Source organism: Python bivittatus, unplaced genomic scaffold, assembly GCF_059951505.1.
Source record: "Python bivittatus isolate LINGU-HERP-01145 unplaced genomic scaffold, Pbiv_v1 ctg000070_np1212, whole genome shotgun sequence".
Classification (NCBI taxonomy): Eukaryota; Metazoa; Chordata; class Lepidosauria; order Squamata; family Pythonidae; genus Python; species Python bivittatus.
The window spans coordinates 24,795,237-24,819,828 of record NW_028277034.1 but is presented as its reverse complement, the minus strand read 5'-3'; the positions used below and the strand labels follow the sequence as shown (position 1 = coordinate 24,819,828).

The window sequence follows — 24,592 nt, the reverse complement described above, 5'->3', positions numbered from 1 at the left end:
TTTATGTAAACATTTTATTCTCACTTCTATTGTGACAATATTGCTCGCTGCTGTTTATGCATGTTATGTTGATATTTTACAGCATTGATGCTAAATGGTTGTCTTTTAAACATTATTAGCTGTCTTGAAAATTGTGATGAAAGACTCCCCACAGATTTTAAAGTAAAACAAACAAAGACACAAAGAGGGTGCTGTTCTGTGAGAACTACAGTATTTTAATTTTTGCATATGTATTGCATAAAAAGTATAATCCAGAAAGATGTATTTATTTCCATAGATTTAAAAATGTCCATCTCCAAATGACTCTGAAGCTATTTCTGAATACTGTATATTCAGAATTAAAATAAAAACATTACAGAATACACAGACATTTAATTTTGCAACTCTCTTCTGTTTTATTGTTTTGAGTTTTCCTGTCTGGTTATAGGGACCCTTTCATATGTTATTGGACTTATGACTCAGCACACATACAAAAACCTTTCAAGAATGAATGACTGCCTCATTGCTGCAGTGAATCCAATTATATAGTGAAAACACTTTAAAGCAATAGTGAATCTAAACTTGGAAAATAAATTTGAAGTATTATTTTCTAGTACTTTAATCCTATGCATAACTTCCAAGGAGCAAGCCTACAAGCCTACGCTTCCAAGGAGCAAGTGGGTGTTTCTAAACAAACAGATGCCATGACTTATGCTTGCTTGGTTTTTCTTTGATACAATAATCTTTGTTGTTCATTCTAACAAATTTCCAGAAAGGAGTGATGCATAAAAGGCTCAAAAGACAGCTAGGTCTTAAGAGCCAGAATTAAAAGAAATGGAGGATTTCCCGTTTTTCCTTCAAGACTTTAAGTGGCTCTGTATAAGGATCACATGGGGACAGTGGAAGGAATGATGGGACTGAAAGATGTCTCCCCTGCCCTGGTTGGCATGAGGAATATATATGCATCTGGGAGAGAATGAGTATGTGGAGGAAAACTCTTTTCCCCCATAAAATCTGTGATATTCTTTATAAAATCCTCTTTCTCCATAACAGACCTTTTAGTAAGCTGCCTTTGCTATTCCAATGTTCCTGGGCCCATTTCAGGCACCCTTCTCTTTGTCTGTAGAAAACAAGAACTGCCTGTACAGATAAGCAAACAGTTACCTTCATTGTCTATTCTCAGACAGGAAAGAGGTCAGTAATAGGGGAGTGTACAAAGGCCTCGCCAAGATCACAAACAATACGCAAAGGACATCTGTTAGACTAGACCTTGAGTATATGTGTAAGTTTTGCTACACCCAAAATATGTGATTTCCCCTTAAATGTGTTACACTAGATTTCTGTATATATTCCAGTGTTTATAAATAGAGAAGCCATTAATGTGTTAACGCATTAAGTAAAACATTTTGAAGTAGCTACAATCCTCTCTCATCGTTTTTATTGGGTTTTGGATTACATTTCTCTATTGTATCCATTGTATCACCATTAGTTATTATTTAAATATTATTAGTATTTACATTCTTACTATTATTGTTATATTCTAACATAGCAATCATGAAAATATACATTTTTGTTTCCTCATAAACCCTTTTGCCAATCCCTGATGGTTCATTCCTGCTTTGGCATTGCTCTTATATTAGCACCCTTGATGGACAACCAAGCTGATTTCTTCCAACTCTGTTGCTCCTTGCTGAAACCTTTCCATTTTGTGGGGCTTCTGAGGACAGCAGGGCAGACTGAAGACAGCTCCGCTTTTGTGAAGCTGACGACCGTGGCGAAAAGAGATCAGCTCCTTGGAATCCCTCTCTGGATTAATGAGAGGACAAGGATCGCCCACAAGTCTGCTCCATACAGAAACTCCCTGCGAAGAGATTGTAAAATAGCGATCTCCAGCAGGTTTCAGAGTTCTGGGAGCCAGGGGAAAAACATCATGCCTAAGCTGCAGTTCGGTACCTTTCAAAGAGACTCTGGGTTCACCTACTTCCCCTCTTAATTACTTTAGGAAGCTGTTTTTTACTGATTTCTTAGAAGTTAAGAACCTTCCAAAGGGCAAGTTTTATTACGCTGGCTTTTATTACAACTTCTTTTTGACCAGGATTGAATGATGAGGTTTAAAGGATTTGTTTATAAGTGGAGAGAGATTTCTTTTGCTTTACTTCTTAGAAAAAGTGATAAATTGGATTACAAAATGGATTTTTTGATTAAGGTTAAAATACATATGCTATTATTTTTGGTAGCTCTTAATAGACTTTTGCTGATTAGGATTGAATGATGAGTTTTTATACTTTGATTATTGATGAGGGATGAGTTATGGGAAGAAGAGATCTTTTTTCTTCTTTTTAAGTGAAATACAAGAGAAGGTGATAAGTTACTGAAATTGTTTATACTTGTCCTGAGGGAGCAGGGAGTCATCTTTTATATATTCTCTTTTCCTTTTTTCTTTTCTTTCTCTTTGCCCTTCTCTTTCTCTTTTCTTTACTTTTTATATTTTCTTTAGTTTGTATTAGCATTTTATCTTTATATTTGTAAACTCTAATAAAATTATTATTAAAAAAAAAAGAAAACTTTCCATTTTGTCATTTGAACTACTTGAGCTCCACAGGCCTGGGTGGGTCACAGTCCTAGCCTTGCTCATTTCTGGAGAGTGGTTTCTGTAAATGTGGCTCTTGCATACAGTTATAGGAAGGAGAAAATCTACAGGACTGTTTTCAGCTAGAGTTGATAAACCTAGGTTAACAAAATATGGAAGTTAGAAAGTACACAGTTTTTCTGTGTTTTTTCTCCCATCAACTCTTCCTTCTTAAGGGATCATCTTAAATTGAACAGAACTATGCCACCTGGTGACGTGGTATCTAGAACATCAGTAAGCTTTATTAATGAAATTCAGTTATTATTTTAGGAGGATGCAGCACAACAAAATTAATGTCAGAATAAAATAAAATAATTCAAGGAAAATTAAAATAAAATCTTGATCAAATACATAATACAATTCACCATGTGAAAGCAGATGTAAAAGTATGTCATTTTGGCAAGATAATGTTTTATTATTTTTGTAAGTTTTATTAGGACCAGGGAGATCTTGTGATGGCTTCTTTACTGAGGCTAACATCATCCTCTCTTGTTCTTGTTCTTTTTATAGCTTTTATAATTAATGTTTTTATATATTTATTTGTTTTTTTAATTAACTGTTGTATGCTACCCAAAGTCACTTCTTGTGAGATGAACAGCCATATAAATTTTATATTTATATAAATTATTTCACTTGTAATTTTTACAGCTGCTGTATAAATTGTACTTATTCATACATTCCATTGTCTACAATCACATTTTCTTCCTAATAAGTTTGTACAGAAATATAGCCTTCTTTGTTCAGACTATTAAAACATTTTAATAAAAAGCATTAGCAATAAATTATGATTATTATACAATAATTTCAATGACTGAAAATTTAATAGAAGTCAATATTCTCTATGCGTAATGTATAATTAACCTCTCTCCTAGTCCCACCACACAGTACAGTACTAGGAAGAAAATACCATTCTACTGTTCATAATTTTCTTGCTACCACTAGATGGCCTTGTTTCCATACTGCTTTTAGGAGTTTCAAATTCTCAGAGAAGTCTCTGTAATTCTTTTATTTCACATCCGTATAGATATCTGTATTAAAAAAAAGAGAGGCTACTTCTCAACACTGCAAGTACAAAGTACACTTAAACTTCACACTCTCTCAATATCCTTACACATTTTCCTCCAAATATCTCAGCAAGGAATTTTGGAGATCTTTTAAATAACAGCCATTTAAAAATGTAAAATTCCATGGAATAATTGTATCAAAAATTCTGAGAGAGGATGGATCAATAACCAAAAAACAGAAATTATTTTTATTTTTTTTAAAAAAAATCAAAAGTTTTGAAAGTGCTGCTTCATTATTGTGCTTATTTATTTTCAGTTTACAACCTCTCTCCAAGGAGAAGTTCAGAAGAACTTTGAATGGGAGGAACAGGAAAAGTCTGAAAAGGCTCCAATTCCTTGAAATTAATTACAAAACATATTCCTAAATGTATGAAAACAAAAAGAATGTTTAAAATTATTGCAGCTGTACTTAAGGTGATGGTAGGCTAATGATCACAATGCTCTCATGACACTCTATACCTACCTCACTCAATAGTATCCATTTGGGAGAACTAGAATGGATAGACAAACGAAAAGCTTGGATGTTTCCTAAAAATGGGCCAATGGCACCCTCTGCTACTCCATTTTCAAAGTTATCTATAAATAAATGAAAACATTATTTCTGGTGTATGCTGAAATTAATTTTTTTTAGCATAAGCAATAAGAGTATCCTGCCATAAAGAACCGAAAATTGTGTGCTTAAAACCAGAATAGTATTTGTAGAAATAACTGACATTCATTTTCAGCAAAAAGAATTGCAAACCAAAATTAAAAAGTAAATAACAAGGAATTATGTCACAGAAATTCAACCCCTTGAAATGCCAGAATTTCATATGCCTTGGAAAAATATGTAAAAATGCAGATACAATTAAATTGACATATTAATACCAAATGGAATTTTGGTGCATGTCTCTAACAGTGTAGTAGCAAATGTGCATAATGGACACTAATATAAAATGGGCAGCTTGCAAGAAGGCCACACTGTTTCTGCAATGCTGCCTATCACCTCAAATAGGAAAACACTCCGGTACCTCATTAGATAATAGTCATTCTGAAGAGTACAAAGTTGAGAAAGGGTGATCTAAGCATACCCTAGAACCAAGTAAGCTAAAAAGAGGAAATGCTGTTAATTAACATCAAATCTCTAATTCAGATGAAATATGTGCTAGCACTTCTGAATCAAAGAAGCCAGAAAAAAACTACTGAATATTACCACCTAATATGGAAAGTGGAAGGATTTGTATCCAAAATGGCTATTGCTAAAAGTCAATTTTATCTGCTCATGCTTTATTCTTATACTACCTCTCTATCTAAAACATAGCTTCTGGAAATGGAACCCACCTGTAAACTTATTTAACCCTTCATTAAACAGATAACACAATTCTGGGCAGATCTACTTCAAAGTAAGTCCAAATGAATTCAATGATAAGTAAATATAAAATGCAACTTTACTTTCTGAGTACTTATCTCCTGCATTACAAGTGAAAACATAAACATACCACATCTGGAGTTAACTCTAATTTATATTTTATATTTCATTTATAATGTTAATTTATATCACTACACAAGCAATATATATTTGAACATAAGTTAAACTTGAAATATACACTCTACATGGGGCTGCCCTTGAAGAGTATCCGGAAGCTTCAACTGGTGCAGAGTGCAGCTGTATGGACAGTTATGTGTGTCCCTAGGATGGCACACATTACACCTTTGTTCCGCAAGCTGCATTGGCTGCTGGTCTGCTTCCAGGTGCAATTCAAGGTGCTGGTTTTGACCTTTAAATCCCTTCTTGGCATGGGACCAGGTTACCTGAGGGTCTGCTTCTTCCTGATTACATCTAACTGTCCCATCAGGTCCAGCAGGAGGGGTGTGTTGAGGGTCCCATCTTCTAAAGAGTTCCATCTTATGGGACCCAGAAGACATGCCTTTTCTCCTACTAAGTCAGACTAGTCCATCATGCCTATGATCATCTATTCTGACCAGCAACAGCTTCCAGGACTTCAACTTGTTTTTCCCCCCAAATGATCTATCTATTGCCAGGGACAGAACCTGGAATCTTCTGCATATAAGGCACTTGTTTTATTATGATCCCTCCACAGATGGATCATAAGAAACCCAAACTGGAAGGAAGAAATGTTAACACTAGAAATTCTTTCATAAGAATTCATACAATATTTTAATAGGTAAATTCTACAGCAACTATTTTGTTTTTATTTGCACATGTCTCAGATTACCTTTAGTTTTAGTTTTCATTTCATTTTTCTCAAACAAATTCTAAGAGGAGAAAAATGATAATTTATTCAGTAGAAAATAACTTTTGGATGCAATTTGCCTCCTGCCTTCCTCCCTTGTTCACTACTATACACCAACATTTAGAAAAATAACAATCAAACTAAATCCATTTTAGATATATTGTTTACCTATCTGAAAATATCCATCCCAAGTTTTTATGATGTTAATGTTGTTTGCACTGTTTCTTACAGACTGTAAGTCAATACCCTGGAACAAACAAAAGAATAAAATTCCAACCAGTCTTTGGAAAGAAAAACAAAGTCTTCTTAATTACATTTCTGTTAAGCAAAACTTAGCTAGAGCTCAGTGAAAATTCCCCTGACTGGTCAGTGAGGATGGATGCTTATTGGCGCTTTTCTAAAAAACCCAAATCCCTCTAGAAACAAATCTTTACTATGGCTTGGCATTATTTCCTATAGGCTATTCCAGATGAGGAATCCTGCCAGGCTGCTGTTTAAGTAGTAACAAAGTAGGGGGCAGGGAGTAGTAATGAAAGGAACACTATAATTGTTTGGGTCATGTCTGGCAAGACATCCAAATGCTACCATGAACTGAAGAAAATAGAAAAGGGAAATAGTTACCTTTTATCAGAATGTTAAAGAAACTATGTCCTATTTGGAGGACAAGAACCTAATAGGCTAGGGATATTGGCTAGAAATATTAAGCAGAGATAAACATCTCTCCCTACTTTTATAGAAAAGCTTCATATTCACGTGGACAGAGACACTTACCCTACTGGGTAAAACCTCTACAGTAGCATTAAACAGTATATCTCCAGGATGCTCAGTATTTCCACTTCTAAATAAGTATCTGCAGAACAAATTACATATAAACACGAGGGAATTTATCATTAGTATTAAATTGTAGGCTTTTATGGTGAGACACGTTCATCTTATTGTTCAGAGAAGAGACTCCTAGAGCAGTTTACAACAAAAAAAATAAGTGAATTACAGAAAGTTATGGGAAGTCTTGCATGTATTGTTCCATAGGCATATTTACAGATAAAGCATTAACAAAGATTGGGACTACAATTAGACATTACCCAATAAAGGCATGTAACATTCCCTACATATGCTATTCTAATTAAAAAGAGTTTCAGATCGGATGAGAAGAGCAATAAAAGATTGGGTTGCTTGTTATCTCTCTGGCCATTTTCCCATTCAAATGACTTTTTGGAGCACGTTTTTCACTTAGAGAAAAATTAAAGTTAAGTTAGTTGAACCATTATGTTATAGACAATTTTGCATCATGTCATAATTACCTTATTATTTTCAATGGCTCCTCAAAACTGAACAAGATATAATCTCCAGCTTTAGGAGCAAAAGCCCAAAATATTTCTATTCCATTGTAAGCCTTTTCTAGAGTAAAATGCTGGAATACTTTTAGGCTTGTTTTCACTTTTGCAGGAGGGTTGACATGTTCTTTAAATAATGATGTTTTGACAAAATCTCCATCCTGTAAAATATAGATGTATATACACATGTAAAAATGCTATTTTACAAAGTTTTTGCCAAAACAAATGATGTACAAACTATAATCTTGGAATATAAAGAGAATTGGGAATCACCTGCTGAAGCTAGGGTGCGGAAGATTCAGAACTGATACAGAAATACCAATAGGTGTCCATTACTAAGCAGGATAATGAACAAAATGATCACACGTCACAACTCAACCAACAACCTTTAAACTCATGTCTTGACATCAGACTAAGTACCGTATTATTTGGGGATTTGTGCACCACTCCCCCCCCCCCCGCCTACAGACGCCTGTGACAGTACCATATTTACTGGGTAGTTATAGTCTCCCAAATAATTACTTTTCAATTTATCAAATTACAGGTTGTCCTACTGATAAGGACAGAAGAAGCTGTTGGAAACAAAGAAATGGGCAAGAGGCACAAATGACTGCAAACACTTCTGCTGAAAAATGTGGATGTCCCATTTAATTTTGTTCCTGGATCTTTTTCTTTCCAGGTGCTACTCCTTCTTCTTACCCCATCTCCAACCTTCCCTTTCTTTTTGTGTATATGACTGCATTTCTGCATGTCAGAGGAAAAATTGTTGGTTTATGCAGATAACCAAACAAATGGTTTCATAACCATTTCAAACAAATAAGCAATACAAACAAATGAACTATAACTGCATTCAGTGTACTGTAAATTCACACTGAAGGGAATGCAAATGGAAAAGTGTTATTGCATTTGTATCATGCTTCTGGGTTCTCCAGAGATATCTAGTTGACACTGTGAGAACAAAATGCTGGAGTCACTAAGCCTTTGGTCTGATCCAGTATAACTTTTCTATGTAGATTAGTAAAGAAAAAGGAAACATGAGAAATAAAAGCAAGCTAGATAGAACTGGATCTAGCGTCCAGTCTAGTGGTATTTATTGCCATTTGTTTCGTAGGCGCCAAATTAATAAGGTTGCTTAATTTGAAAAGACAAATTCTAATTCTTGAACAGTTCAGTTCCTTCCTACCAACCATTACAATTTTAAAAGGCCAACTTAAAAGCTTGTTGACTGGAGCCATGCTTAATTTTATTTTTCTGTGAAAGCTTAACCAAAATAACTATTTCCATTATTTTCATGAAGAACACAGATTTAAAGATAGAAGCAAACAAACAAACAAACAAGAAAGGTATCTTACTGTCAACTGCTGTGTCTTTCCAGTTAAAGAAGAATGAAATCCCACATGTTGAAAGAGAGATGGTTTATAACGGATGCGTAAATAAGACTTCTGGCTTTCACAGTGTTTCTGGAAAGGAGAGCATTTTGTGCCATAAATACCAGACGGTCATATTTAACTGAACTTCAGTTTGCCTGAACATTTATTACTCTCTTACATTCAGTCTTGGATGAACAAACCACCAAACGTATTAGTGGTGACACTAATAAGTAGAGTTGGCATAAAAGCAAAGAATAATCACAAGTATTCCTAATGCTCAAGTGAGTTTGAAGATTTCAGCATCTGCGAGAGAAAAGAAAAATATCTGGCAGGGATGAAAGTCTTACCAAAGATAGGAAAACTATGTGGAAGCATACTTAGAAGTCAAGGTGTTTCTAAGAATGAGTGTGGAATATATAGGTGGGACAAATGCTATCACCTTCTATTTGGAAACTTTCCATATGTTCTTACAACTTATATAGAAAGACAGAATACCTGCAACTTGTCTTTGATAACTATACAGGTTACACTGGCAATAACACCAGAGGGATCAAATAATGAAAATAATTGCGCCACACACCCTGCGAGCTTTAAAAGCAACGAGTGACTGAAGTTGCCTTCTGAGCTTTAACCACTCAGCAGACAATAGGATGCCAAATATGTTCTCTGATGGTGAGGCCAAAGTGGCAAATCTGCAGCTTAATTTTTAAACAAGCTGACAGTGATTTTCAAAAGGGCTGGTTGCTAGTGGAGCAGTAGTCAAATTCTGGCTTAGCAAGGATGGCAAGGACCCAGTAATTATGGCGGTTTGAACCAGATCATCAGTGATTTGCCATCTGCATCATTGCAACTGTGGTATTTACAAATGGAGGGGCACAGTAAAATCATCACGTCATGCCATTCGAAGTAAGCAATGGAAGGATAAACAGAGAAGAAGAATGAAAAATTGAGAAGAGATGAGGAACTGAGGTAAGGAGAGGCTAATGAGAAAAGTGCTAAAGAAATGTCACAATGCTTAAACTTTGGACGAAATGCATACCAAGTCTACTGATGTTTCAGTTTTGTGTACTAGCCATACAAACAAGAAATAATTGCAAAGAAGCATTAGCCAAGGAGAGGAGGGATAAAGATGTGAGAAATGTATTGAAGGTTTATGCCTGACTAAATAATTTTGCTGGAAAAACAAAACACATTTTTCCTGGTTAATGCTGCTCAAGCAATTTAGTAAATTATAATATTAAAAGTGAAAATGAAAATTCCATCAGAGATGAAAACTGACCTATGTTTTATACATATAAACTGTATCCCAAATTTTAGTACAATCCCAATTTTGAAGAGCAACAGGAAAGTATTTGAATCTAAATGGAGTATTAAATGCAAATATTTAGGCAAAAGTTCAGATTATACCAATTTTAAAATTAAAATATTTATACCCATTCTTTTTCTAAAGAATCTGAGCTAACAATAATTAAAAGCAATACAAATTGAATCAATAGTAACGTGAAGGTACAGAATTGCAAATAACCAATAGATTAAATGGAATTTATTAAATAGCTTGGAGGAGGAATGCAGCCTACTTTTGATCATAGCATAGGTCACATTAATTTTTTTGGTAGAATGAAGCATGCATTTTTAATTATACACTGATCTAATTGTTGACACTAACCTTTCAGGAAACTGGTTTACTTACAAATCAGCTTTGATACAAAATGGTATAGTCAATCATTTTTCCTTAAAATCATTCAATCAATCAATCTCTCTCTCTCTCTCTCTCTCTCTCTCTCTCTTTTGTATGTGTGTCTATGTGTGCATGCATGCACCTATTGTTAATAAGTACAATACTTACTTCATTTTTCTCTGGATTACAAACTTTAACCCAAATTAAGTGGTCTAGAAGCCAGTCAATTGGTTTATCTTTGTAGAACATTAAAAAAAATTCTACTATCAGTGGTAAGTCTTTGCATCGGAATAATTTTCCTGAAAATGCAATTTTTTAAGAAAGGGAGACGAGAATCATAATTTTATTTACAACACAGTAAGTTATTAACTTTATTTTCTGGGTCTATCTATTGCTAATAAATTGGATCAAGATTTAGTTACACTTAGACCCATTAATTATACTTACATCAGTCATACATAATTCAAGTTCTACTGATTTTAATAGTTAGTGATTAGAGTATGGCTAAATCTGTTCTCACTCTATTGTCTATAGAAAATACATTTTGTCTAAAGTAAAGAAAATAGTAATGACTCTAATGACTTGGGCAAACACTGAAATATTGATGTAATGAACTATTTCATGTGTTTAGGGCCTCTTATTTGTACTGATTCTGACCTCATTTCCTTGGGTTTCAAAGAATTTTTCACCTATTTTTATCTGCTAGAATATACTGAAATAGGAACAGCAGCTGTTCTTGGTTTCTGTCTCCCAGTTCCCAGCAAAGAGGCTTTGATTTTCTTACCTCATTCTCAAAACGCTTTTAGATTGTTTAGATTAGTTTATTATTCTGAGGTGGCATACGGTGATGTTGTTAAATCATTAAATCGCCACAATCAAATATTTAATATTATAATTTTGCTGCTGAAATGTAAAAAATGTATCATCCGGTTGTATCTAACTTAGACTGATCTTTGTGGATTCTTCACTTTGTTGCTGTACTTACCAATAAATCCAAGCTGAGAAAACTCAAGAACTATCCATTCTTGTGATATCTTTTGTTCAATAAACTCATTTATTATATCTAAATAGCGAGGCTTGGCCACAATATCATCTTCTAGCTGAAAAAGAGATTATTTTTACTAGCAAAATCATAGATCCTGAAACTCTTTATGGAATTTTTCCTTCCAGAAAAAATTAAACCTCCAGCAAGAAAAGGATTAGACTAAGACACTAATATAAAAACCAACCAGTTCCATGTGTCATCAACATATCACTAGAAATCTACAGTTAGAAGGGACATTATTGTATATTAAGAGATAGATCCAGAATGTACATCATCAATAAAGCTGATTTCGGGGAACCACTATAATCATGATTATGTCTAGATTCAACCAATACCCTGATAAAATACTAAGAATAATGATAAAATACTGATATACATATGAACATAGAATTTAAATACACTCTAGTAGATGAAATTAATTGCTCATGACAAGGTACAAATATGGAAATGATATGGTTAAAACCAAAGATAACTAGGAGTGAAATCATAATCCTCATGAATGATTTCCTGGCAAACAGCATAAGTAGAAACATTATTATCAACAGAGAGGATCCACCACAATTGGCAGGGCCCCAGGCATGTATATGAAAACCTCCACAAACGTATTTCTATTGGCAATATAGTGTTTCCCTTAAGTATAAAACCGGATATTCTTACACTGAGGGCATATCTGCACTTGCCATTTAAGCTATCCCTATTTGGTGCTCACGCTGGCTTGACTCTAAGCTGCTTTAAGAAAACCCTGCCCAGACTGAGATGCTTTTGGCAACAGTTTGCAAAGTATTCAGTCCAGACAATAGGCTACCATATCCTCCCACTAGAAAATTCCCACCTTTCTGCTCCAGGAAAACAATTGCCTGTCACCTGTCTTGTTGGCAGAACCTCCTGGACATATATACTTTTATATGAGTTTAAGAGTATAATATGTACATGTGTATAAAATCAATATATAAAACTGACTTTACATATATACAAAGTTAGAATGTCCAAGTGCACATACACGCAGGAAAAGCTTTGAAAACCTCCTTTCTTACCACTCTGTTGCTTTCTTTTAACATTTTCTTTACCATGAATACTGTAATAGCACAGTAGTTAAAGCATCTACCTTGTAAATATAAGGTTATTGGTTCAAAACCCAGCAGAAATGTTTTCTTTTTAATTATTTTTCTATCCTTGACTTTATTATTTCTTCCTGTGCTTTTTTAAAAAGCAAATTCAGCAGTGTATTTTTTTAATTTTTTAGTCACTGTTGGTAAAGTTTAACTCTTAGCTCCCAGGACAATTCAGGGGCTAGGAGTGAAACCCCTATCTCAGCTGTACTTCAGAAGTGGAGCAGAAAATTGTGCCCACAGGCACTTTTAGATGGTTAGTGGGGGACTAACAGAGGGTGATGTCATCCATTTCTGCTTTCCAGAAACAACTGGCTGCCTGTTCTGGCAACGGGGCAACTGGGCATGCAGATAAGCTCTGAGTCAGGGATGAGGAAAGGCGAAGCATATTTTTGTAAAAGTATGGTAGGACTTGTGAAGTTACATAGAATTAGACAGTTCATTCCCTTATTAAATTTTACTGATTAAAAAGCAAGCATGCTAAACTGCTCTACTTCTATATTTTTTTTCTAAATACAGGGCTACCAGTGGTTTCATTTTGTTCTGTATAGCAGCAGTAAGAATGGGGCAAAGGCAGCAGCTTTAGAAATGTGATGTGTGAGGAAGAGTGGGAGAAAAATTAATCTAAGGTGCCCCCTGACAGTGATGAATGGTGAAGGGATGCCCAGTAGCTGGCAGACAAATCATTTAATAGGCTGTGCCCATTTGAGGCTACTTCTTTTTGTTTGGTGTCCAGCTCCAAAGCTAGAGGGCTGCTGTTGACACTCTCTTCTATCGCAAGTTGCATTGAATACTGGTAGGCCACTGCTTTTATTACTTTTAACCTGATCAGCCCAATTACTCTTGAATAACCATAGTATTAAAAACAAAGAGTCCTGTGGCATATTAAAAGCTAAAGAAATTATTTTTATCGTTTAAGCTTTTGTGAATCACAGTCCAATGAATTGGTTAGTCTTTAAGGTTGGTGCTATAATATCCTTTGTTGGTTTTGCTGCAAAATGTGGCTACCCCTCTGAAAACAAAATAGTATTTATTCCTTTGTAATACTTTAACTTTTTTTTTTAATTGAGCATTAACTGCACAAATATAAACCCCTCTTGTGAAACAGTGTAAGTGTCAAGTCAGCTCCTGAAATGGAACATGACTCAATAAGACTCCCAGTAAATGTTCCTGACTGTTGGCTCAAGTTCTGAATCAAGATACTAAAAGCTGATGAAGTTTTTAATGTTTTCATTTCATCTCCCTTGAGTGTTGATAAGAAGCACTTTCTAGGAACTACTGGATCAGAGCTCCTCAAAAATGCTTTCAGCTTTGAAAACGCATAATTATCTCAGGATGAAGGAGGCCTAAATGGAGATGGAGAATAATTACATTTCACCCTAGGTGATGAGGGATTTGACTACTTGCACTTATGGCTCCCATGCCCTCATTACCTATTCCTTGGCAGAGTTAAAAGTCTCTCAAAGGCCCCGATGGACTCAAGAAAACATGAATGACTACATGAACTGAAAATATTGACATTATTTTCTCTAAACCACCCCCAATCTTTTATTCATTAATAATGATATTGCTAGATTGCAAAAAAAGAAAAAGGAAAAAAAAAGGAAAAAAATATAGCTTCCATGGGGAAAAAGGAAGAAGCAGATAAGAGGGTTAATTTTCTTAAATTGCCTCCTAGCACAACTAGAAGGAAAGGAAGAAGCAAATAGTTCCATTCCCCCTTCTTTCCTGTTATTCATAAGAGGATTCTCACCCATACACATATCCCATATTTAAAGAATATATAGCATGAGAACTAACTATCCTTTAATCTCTCTTCCCATGTAAAGGAAAAACAGTGATCAAACTATATACATGAATATTTATTCTTACAGAATCCACCTCTCTGTTTCCCAGTCCAGTCTGGTCATACGTTTGCCTGACTTCTACTGTATTTGTGAATGAAAGTAAATTTACTATTTTTTCAGAACTTCATAATATTTTTTTGTCTAGATGGTAGCCCATTCTCTTTTTTTCCTAACTGGTTGCACTTACTAGCTTTATTTAATTTGATTTATACCTTCCTTATCTTTGCTTTATAGAGCACAGCATTCTCTATTACTAAAATGTTTTGATCTTTGGATCACTTTTTTTGCTTTTTGGGGGGCCTATTTTCAAGGACCTTTCTGAAGTGGCAGATACCATGATTAAGGGGCCACTGCTAACTATTAAGGCCCACATGAAAGCAAGTGCCACAAGTTTTAAACAGCAGCAAGGAATGGTTCTTGCCCTCGATAATAACTGCAGCTTTGGGAGGTTGTATGAATATGGAAATCAAGCAAAGCATTTAATATAAACATCTTTCTCATACATTTTAATACAAGTGGTCCTTGCTTAACAACCACTTTTTCAGCGGCCGTTCAAATTTACAATGGTGCTGAATGAGTGGTACTTACGACCAGTCCTCATACTTATGATGGTCGCAGCATCTCTGCGGTCATGTGATTGTGATCTGGGCATCTGGTAACTGACTCGCAATTATGACATTGCAGCATCCTGCAATCATGTGATCACCATTTGCGGCTTTCACTGCCAGCTTCTGACAAGCAAAGTCAATGAGAAAGCCAGCAGGAGGTCGCAAATGATGACCACGTGACATCGCGCTTAACAACGTTGTGGGATTCGCATAACAACTGCAACTGGAAGTGCTGGAACTGCCATCACTAAGCAGCACAGTCACATGATGTTGTGCTTTACTGCCAAGTCACTTAGCGACAGAAATTCCAGTCCCAATTACCAATGTTAAGTGAGGACTACCTGTAATGCATTCAACAATGTCCACAGCATACCATAGTGGAACCAAAATGTTGTGGTGGGACAAAATCACAAGAATGCAATGTAAGTTGTACCATTTGTGTAATTTTATCATACAGATGTCATTATTTTTTGTGTTAGATTTATATCCCAACTTTCTTCCAAGAACTCATAGTGATTACGTGAGGTTGCGCTTCATCTTATCCCTACCACAGCAGTGCAATGAGGTAGACTGGGTTGAGAGAAACTGATTAGACAAAAGCCACTCAGCGAGTTTCTATGGCTCGTGATAGACTTGCATTTGAGTTTTTCTTGATCACCGTCCAATGCCTTAATCACTACCCTAGAAAAACTAGGTAGATGTACCTGTATATGAAAAGGATTGTATATAACAAAAAAAATAATAGAGTTATTATGTTTTTATAGGTGGCAAACAAAGTACATCATTCCTCCACCCACCCTTGCTCCACTCTGCAGAGGTCCATGAATATATTCTGGATAATATAGCCACTAATTTCTAGTTCTAACAACAACTGATAAGCTCAACGGTTTAAATGGCTTCTTATAATTCTAAGATTGTATGATATATTGGCATTTCCTCATGGTTCTGTTCAAATACTGCCCCAGTAATGACTGAAATGCAGAATCTGTACGAAAGACGATATGATGTGTTATTTCACACTGTGGTTAATGCTCCTGGCCTGGGAATAACTGTATCATGTAGCCTACCATTTCTTTTCCAAATTTCACAAGTGAGTGACATGATCACATGGGCTGGATTTACACACTGCATGATTTGCTTAAGTAAAATTACTGACTAATCCACAACTAGCTGAATTTATACAAAATGCTAACCTGAAAGCAATAAACCATATTATAATTTAGGACAATATGTGAATAGAAATAGCCAGACCTGCCCAAAGGAACAAGAATTACATAATAAATGACAGTGGCTTTTACACGTAGGGCATATGTACTAATGTTGGGTTGATTCTAAACTAGCTTTAAAAACTCCTCTTTGGACTTGAGATGCTTTGACAGTAAATTGAAAGGTATTCAGTCCAGGCTACCATGACTTCCTGCTGGACAATTCCCATGCTGTGGTGCCCTCCCAACTTTCTGTTTCAGGAAAGAAATTCCCAATTGCTTTCCCTTCTGTGGGCAGGACGGAATATATTTTTATATGTACATACTTTATATATCTTCGTGTGGGTACATACATACACATACATATCCATTTACATAGACATATATGCACAAAGATAAATTTCTATGTAAACATCAAAATACATATATACAGGCACAACAACTAGTTTTAAAATAATTCTTTTCTTACATTCTCCCCCCCTTCCCCTGAATAACATCTGCTGAAGATTATGTTATAGCTGATCTTCCTTACTAACATAATGGTTATAATCCTTGCCTTCCACACAGAAGGTCCCTTGTTTGAAACTTGGCAGAAATTTTACTCAGATCACTGCTTTTTCCCTGAGCTACCTACTTTTCTGCTTTTTTTTAAAATGGAAAATTATGAAATTAAAAATGATGAAAGAGTGCACTGGGATTTATTTTTAAAAATGCAGAAAAGAAGGTAGCTCAAGAAAACAAAAATAGTAATTAAAAAAAAATCCTGCCATGTTTCAAATTGGGATCATTCTGCATGTAAGGCAAGGGTTCTAACCATGATGCTACTAAGGAAGATCTGCTGTCACAGAATCTGCAGCAGGTGTTATTCAGGAAAAGCAGAGAAAATGTGGTGAGGGGACAGTCCTACCTCTGTGAAATAGCCAATCAAAGTACAGGTGTTGGCCTAGAAGAAAATAAAATGTAGCAAACCAGATAGCAGCTCTAAAGCTGACAAAAGCAAATCACTACTTTGAAAATGGAGCAGAAAAAAACTCATGCAGCTTGCATCTATGGAGGACAAATACTGTAAAGGATGGTATCATCTGTTCCTGCCCTCCAAAAATGGTCGCTGGCCCATATTGGCAATGGAACAATAGGGTAGGACAGATAATCCCATAGTAAATAATTCCAGTTACAAATACTGATAGATTTATGAATGAAAACACAAGTCAAGATAGGCCCAGCTCTAGATCAGAGATAATAAGTCCTACCACTACTCAGCAGCAGCAGTGTTCAGTGGAATCCTGGGTGGATGGATCTAGCGCCAAATAATATTTCTCATAAAGACTCAAATTGATGGTCCATTGTGGAAATTTTAAATGATGGTTAGACCAAGCTACCCAGTGGCCAAGGATTGTCATTAGCAGTAGATTTTGACTGTTGCTGAGAATACCTGAAAAGGCCAGATGCTGATGCCTTTCCCCAATCTGGTGCCCTCCAAATGCTCTAGACTCCTAAAACTATGAGACCACATGACTAGGCTAATCTAATCTATGTAGTTTATCAAACAGCTATATACTACCAAGAACCATATTCTATTGAAAAGGCAGTGATGAATCTAATCAAGCCAAGCAGCCAACAAGCTACATCTCTGTCCAGCATACTCACTAAAACTAGACTCTTATATATACAATTCCTTTACTTAAACACTCATGTGAATGATGAACATGATTCTGCAGATCTAATAACAGGCATTTCCAAGTTATTTAATTATAAAACTAGCACTAACTGAGACCTAAAGATCACAGAATCCAGGCACATAATCCTGCACAATTTAATTGGAGTAGCCAAATATACTGTCATGTAAACATACCTGTAAATAAAATGTTCCTTTTTGTTGGGCATACATCATTAAGAAACTATAATCCAAATTCTGTTTTGTTCTCCACCTAAACAAAAAAATCATGAAATTTTTAAATACAAATTTACTCTTACATTTTATTTTCTTTCTGTGTAGGTAAAGTCAAATAATTTTTTGTAGAAACCTATTCAATTTGTTTTTCTGACTAGAGTTCAGAATGAAAATTATCTTTATTATTTCTGATTAGAACAGGAATAATATAGAAAATAACCCTATTGATTCTTCTGTACTGCCAGCAGCTTTCAGTACTACCAGGAATAGTATTTTCTCCATTGGAAATTATAGGCACTATGATACATTGGTTCTGTTCCTACCTGGCTTGGACATTTCAGAAGATGGCTCAAATATCAAATATCATCATAAACATCAAATATAAAGCATAAAAACATATAAAACCAAGCTAAAACCATAATATATAAAAAACAAAAGTCAGATAAAAACATAGCAGCCATGGAACTAATATTCTACCTTCAAAAGGCCCAGCAGAAGACTACTGATTTCACCTCTTTCCAAAAGAGTAACAGAGTGGGGCCCATCCTAACCAGAGGAGGGGGTGGAGAGAAAATACCAAAGGGCTGGGACAACCACCGAGAAGGAATATTTCTATCCCCATCCCCTTAATTTTCAAAGGAGAGGGGATCAGAAGCATGCCCTCCCAGACTACTTGGAGAAGATGCCTCAAAGATAACAAGGACTTGAGCCATATGGGTCACTAGCAACACTTATAGTCATACACCTATTAGGAGTCAATGCAGCACTAGCAAAACCAGTATTATTCTGTTGAAATACCTGCTGGAGCTCCCATGTCAGCATGCTGGCTGCTCTATTTTGCACCAATTGCACCTTTCAAATAGTTTTAAGAGGTAGTCCCAAGCACAGTGCATTAGAGTAATGCAAACATGAGGTTCCTATCCAGAGCATCCTGCTGCAAAAAGATCATATCTGGTGCACCATCTTAAGCAGGGCAAGAATTGGGATTAATTTGTTAAATTATATATATGTGAATTTTCAAAATTAATATTAATTCTAAAACTGATTGTAATGGATTTCTTTTCATTAATGGCCTTCTGTTTCGAGATCTTATTTAGGTAGACTTTGAGTTCTATAGCCTGTTAGAAGTTGCTATGAAATATCTGCCTTCTCTTGGTAGCTGTTGTATTTGTTAATCAGGAACAATAAACCCATGTTTCACTATTACGTTGTATTAAAATGTTGTTATGTTATGAGCATGTTCAAAAATGGAGATGACATTTTAAGAAATAAAATAACCCTAATTTAAAAATACTTAGGAAAATGCAGTCCAAGGATCTTATCACACCATCTTTCATACCTCACTCTATCCTTTGAATCCCCAAATGTTTCCTTAAGATTGGAGAAGTCAGGGTAAAAGGATTCATGGGGAGAAATAACTTCCAGATCTCCAGAAAGAACTTCAAGTGGAAAGCTAAAGAAAGAAGAACAGTGTTTTCTTCCAGTGAATCTCTGTAACAAACTATCAATTTCCCACAGGATCAAGGACTTATTTATAGGTGTTTATGATCAGTACATATATATATTTCAATACTTTTATTTTTCTCATACTTGTACATTGTGGACATAGGTAGAAAATCATATCATGCACCATATACTAGGCTAGAGATAAGCTGCTTTTGCCACACTTGCAAAATCACAACATATCAAAAATATGCTCAATCAGGATAATTAGAAGCACCTTAATTGGCAGGTCTTCAACAGAGGACAGTGCCCATATTATATTACAATATCTATGTGTAATGTATGTCAAACCCATATATGACTGGATGGACATTCAGAGATATGAACTTTTCAGTTTTGTCAATGGATGCTGTTGAGCACATGCACAAGTAAATGAAAAGAGTGTGCATGGACAAATAACGTGTGTGGGAGAAAACAAACTAAAGCTGTATGTACCAATAGAAGAGAATATGTGTAGCTCAGGGTTGAACTGTGGAGTCCTCGGGGTTCTCTAAGCTTGGTTTTTTTCTTGCAAACATTTCGTTACCCGGCTAGGTAACATCTTCAATGCTAGAATGGAGTGGAGTTTGCTCTCTGTTTATGTACAGTGGCTTGCCCTGGCTGGGTTGGTTTTTTTTTTCTTTTTTCTTTTTCTGGTAGTTCCAAGACCAAGCTAAATCCAAAAATGCAAGGGAATTCCTGGAAGCTTGGTATTCAGATGAGGTAGCCATCAACAGGCACACAGAGATAAACAACATCTACACATTATTAAAAAGAGACAATAAAAAGGAAACAAAAGACCAGAAGATTTCCTCACCAGCAATCATCACCCAGATAAGCAGAGATTAACACCAAGATTATCATCAGACATGCAATCAAGCAGTAAATAATACCCTAATCAAGGAACTACCAGGAAAAAAAAAAACCCACCAACACTGGCAGGGCATGCAAGAGTATATAAACTCCATCCCATTTTAGCACTGAAGTTGTTACCTAGCCGGGTAACCAAGCTCAGAGAACCCCAAGGACTCCACAGTTCAACCCTGAGCTACACACATTCTCTTCTATTGGTACCAATTATAACTGTCTAAAATCAACATATTATTTAGCTTTTTGCTATTTATTTCAGATTCTTTACATTCTTAAGCTTATGATTAAAATGTTCCTTCAGGATTGAAGAAGACACACTCACCCAGCATTTTCATACTTGTCATTCTGAAGGTCTCTAATAGCTTAGAAGTAGTTAATAAGCAATTTCCAAAAATATTTAGAAAGTGAGGTTTGCGAACTTAGTGTCCCTTAAAAGTTTCCACTGCAGCTGCAAGTAAGATGGCTAATCCTGTCATCTCCCAGTGCTCAGACTTATAGAAAGCCACTGTCCTGTGGTCTCCTGATAGGGAATAGCTGTCTGGAGCACACCTAGGCAATCTCCCATCCTCTCCTTATCTGGAGAGCTTCCAAGGACCTGGTCTACTTTGTACTTTATAATTAATTCCAAAGTCTTATTGTAAAAGTTTCCTTGATCTTTGCTATGGTCGTCAGCTCCATTTTCACATAGCTGTCTTGAGTTTGCTATACCTCCCCCAGAAGCCCAATGGCTGCCTTAACTCACTTTGGATTATGGAACTATGGATACGCAGTCTCTGACATGTTACCTAAGAACAATTCGTCCTTCAGAATGGATGAAACTTCAAGGATATAGACATTACAAAGAACCTCTTGGCAGTAAGAGCTGTCAGTCAGTGGAACAAGGAGTGGCTTCTTCCCATTCACTGGAGGTTTTCAAACAGAAGCTGGATAGTCATCTATCAGGGATGGTGTACTGAATCCTGCAGTGTGCAAGACGTTGGACTTATGACCTCTTGGGCTCCTATGATTCTATGAATGAATTAGATCTCTCCTCCTGCCTTAAAATAATTGAATTATGTATAATATATGTATATATATATATATACTATATATATGGATGCTTTGTTAAGCATATGTAATTTTTTTAAGTTGAAGTAACAGTAGAACTTTCAGAACTTTTAGATAGGGATTTTTAAAATATACTAATAACATGATTTCAAATTTATTGCATATTTACAGATTTTTAAAACATACCTTCTTTTAATGCTTTCTGCAATGCTATTAACACATGTTGAGTCCATCTAGAAAAATGTAAAAAAAAATTCAAATGTGTTATTTTCTGAAACAAGATTTATTTATTTTCATAGACCTTCCTTTTTTACCAAGAATATATGTAACAGAATTAATCTGCAGCTGCTTCACTTTTGTTTCCATTATAAATTTGGATTCAATCCTGAGCATTTCTCTCATGTACCATACAAGTATTTTTATATAAAAGTTCTGCTCTGTGGCCCTTAACAATAGCAGCGAGCCATGTTATTCTAATTCGTTCTTTGTAAAGAAATGAAGTTATAAAACTTGAGTTAATCACAAACTATTTTGCTCTCTTATTTAGGTGAGAAAATTCAACCAAATAGTAAAGAGCAATGGAATGGAAAACAGGAGATTAAGTGTTCTTGAAATATATACATGTGAGCTAAGATATGTCCTGTTTGCAACAATCAATAGCAAATAGAGAAGGAGGATCCTTTCTTCATAATTTCAAGAAAAAGACCCCTGAATCACCTAGTTTCAGGAGCAGATGAAAAAAGGCATGATGATTAGATTTTATTATCTCTTAAGGTCCCAGTTCAAGACACATCTACTCTTTTATTCCATGCACTTCCAACCATGAAATTTAGCACAAAAGGGACTTTATATAGCACTATAGTTCTAGGCTCTATATAGTCCTAGGCTCAGCAGAAATTTAGGCTCCATCTTCAATCTGGGAAAGGTAAAATTACTGTTAAATATATAAGGAAAGAATTGCACCCTGATATAGGTAAAGTGATGATAAAGAATGCTAAGCTACTTTAAATGAGTTCATATCGTCAGAGCCAACTTAATTATACTTTTTAACGCTAATGAAACTCGTGGATGTTATTTCAGGGGTGCTGACCATAAATCTTTAAGAGTCCTTGGAAGATGAGTGAGGCATATTTGGATGACACAAATGTTGTCTTCACTTCAAAATGGGGAGACATTTGGAACAAAAAAAGAACAGACTGATCAGACTGACACTGATGCAGAGAAAATTCTAAAAGAAATGGTTAAGTATGAGAGGCGCTGATTAAGAATGATCAGCAGATATATATCAGGAATAAATTATGTCAGACCAACCTTATCTTATTTTCTGAGAAATACTAGTCCGGTAAATAATAGGAATACTAATTATATTTGTGTAAGATTTGATTAATTTTCCATTATAGTCTAGCTAAAATGTATAATGTAGAGTGGATAATACTATAGCTTTAAATTATCTTATAAGACTGGAATATTTGACCAAAATCAACACAATAATATTGAACAGAGATAATGCATGTAGTTCCCAAACAAAGTAAAATAACAAGTAGATCTATAGGATGGTGGAATATAGTTAGGCTGCAAGATATGCAAAAAGCATCTTGGTAAGCTTGCTAAAAAACCAAACACAATTGTAAGCTGCATTTTAAGAGGCTTAATGCCTACAGCAACGCATAGTAGGAAGGATACATGTAGTCCTTGCTTAACGACCATTTGGTCAGTGACTGTTCAAAGTTATGACAACACTGAACGAATGGTAGTTATGACCAGTCCTCAAAGTTAGAGCTGTTGCAGCGCTCCCATAGTCATGTGATCAAAATTCAAGTGCTTTGCAGCCTGCCAACATTTACAACCACAGTGTGCACTTCAATTCACCCGCCTATCTCCCCCATCTGTGCCCTTTTGGCTGCCCTGCACTCTACCACCACCACCTACCCCTGCTGCCATGAAGGCTTTGTGAAGGGCCAGCAGCTGCCTCAGCTAGGCACATCTTGTCAGCAGTTGAAAGAAGAAGATACCAAAGGTCAGCTGGAGGTGGTGGGGAGAGGTGGTGGAATGTAGGGCAGCCAAAAGGGCAGAGACGGGGGGAGATAGGGAGGTGGGGGGAGTTGAAGTGGAAGTGAGTGCAGCAGGACAGGAAAAGCATGAGATCCTCACCTAACAACGGCGTTGTCCTTGCCTAACAACTGCAACTGGGACTACCGGACCTGCTGTCGCTAAGCAGTGTGGTCACATTATGTTTTCCCTAATGACTTCGCTTAGCTACAGAAATACCGATCCCAATTAAGGTCATTAATACTACCTGTACTGGCAAACTCAAAGTATATACAATTCCTTCAGCAGAACACAACTTAAGTTGTGAGCGCATGGTTTTATATCTACAATAATCTTATATTTGAAAATTAAATTAAATTCTGTGTTATTCTGACACAGAATTTAATTTAACATGAAACCTTTTCTGGACTATAATTCTACCCATGGAAATTAGAGTTTTTCTTAACATGAAGTCTTAACACTTAAGTCAGGGATGAATTATTAAATAAGGATAGATTTCTTGTTGAATAGATTGTAATTTTTCAATGACTATTACTATTGTTGATACTCCTACAATAACTTGATTTTAATAATAATTTAATAATGGACTGACATAACTTTAAAATGACTCAAGGTGTTTAATGTCTGCTTTCTTATTGTTAGTAAAGGTAGGTGACTGACGTTTTATTAATTATGTAATTTTAACAGTTTAATTTTATTGCATTTTATGTTATTTTAAACATTAAGAGATACACATAAAATAACAACTTTGCCCCTTATATGGGTACTGTCTTGTTGATATAGCAGCTACACTGCCATATGATGTTCATTTTCTGAAATGCTCATTCTCTGCTACCATAATTTCAGTATATATAGAATATTATAATCTACCCATTCAACAACATCAGCAGAGATCCTGCCTCTACAGAGCAGGAATAACTAAACAATAATGAGTCACCTATACATTTCTCAAATTCAAGAATTATTTCTAATGATTTTGAATTTCATGATATAATCTATAGTAAAACATAAAGGGAGAGCCAGTTTGGTGTAGTAGTTAAGGCACCAGACTAGACACCGGGAGACCATGAGGTCTAGGCCCACCTTAGGCACAAAGTTTGGTCTAATGGTTAATTTACCAGGTTAGAAAGCAGGAGATTGTGAGTTCTAGT

At 35.5% G+C, this 24,592-nt stretch overlaps 1 protein-coding gene across 1 annotated transcript in view; it reads right to left on the bottom strand.

Annotated features, from left to right (window-relative positions):
* Positions 1 to 4,081: 4,081 nt before the first annotated feature.
* Positions 4,082 to 24,592, bottom strand: part of MGAT4D (MGAT4 family member D) — a 38,710-nt gene continuing 18,199 nt past the window's right edge. Inside the window, exons 5-14 of the mRNA XM_025166866.1 lie at positions 21,579 to 21,625; positions 19,333 to 19,446; positions 17,955 to 18,030; positions 11,274 to 11,388; positions 10,457 to 10,587; positions 8,593 to 8,700; positions 7,208 to 7,401; positions 6,678 to 6,756; positions 6,075 to 6,153; positions 4,082 to 4,248 (exon numbers count right to left, since the gene is read on the bottom strand). Coding sequence (XP_025022634.1) covers positions 4,082 to 4,248; positions 6,075 to 6,153; positions 6,678 to 6,756; positions 7,208 to 7,401; positions 8,593 to 8,700; positions 10,457 to 10,587; positions 11,274 to 11,388; positions 17,955 to 18,030; positions 19,333 to 19,446; positions 21,579 to 21,625 — 1,110 coding nt within the window. The remainder of the gene's footprint in view (positions 4,249 to 6,074; positions 6,154 to 6,677; positions 6,757 to 7,207; positions 7,402 to 8,592; positions 8,701 to 10,456; positions 10,588 to 11,273; positions 11,389 to 17,954; positions 18,031 to 19,332; positions 19,447 to 21,578; positions 21,626 to 24,592) is intronic.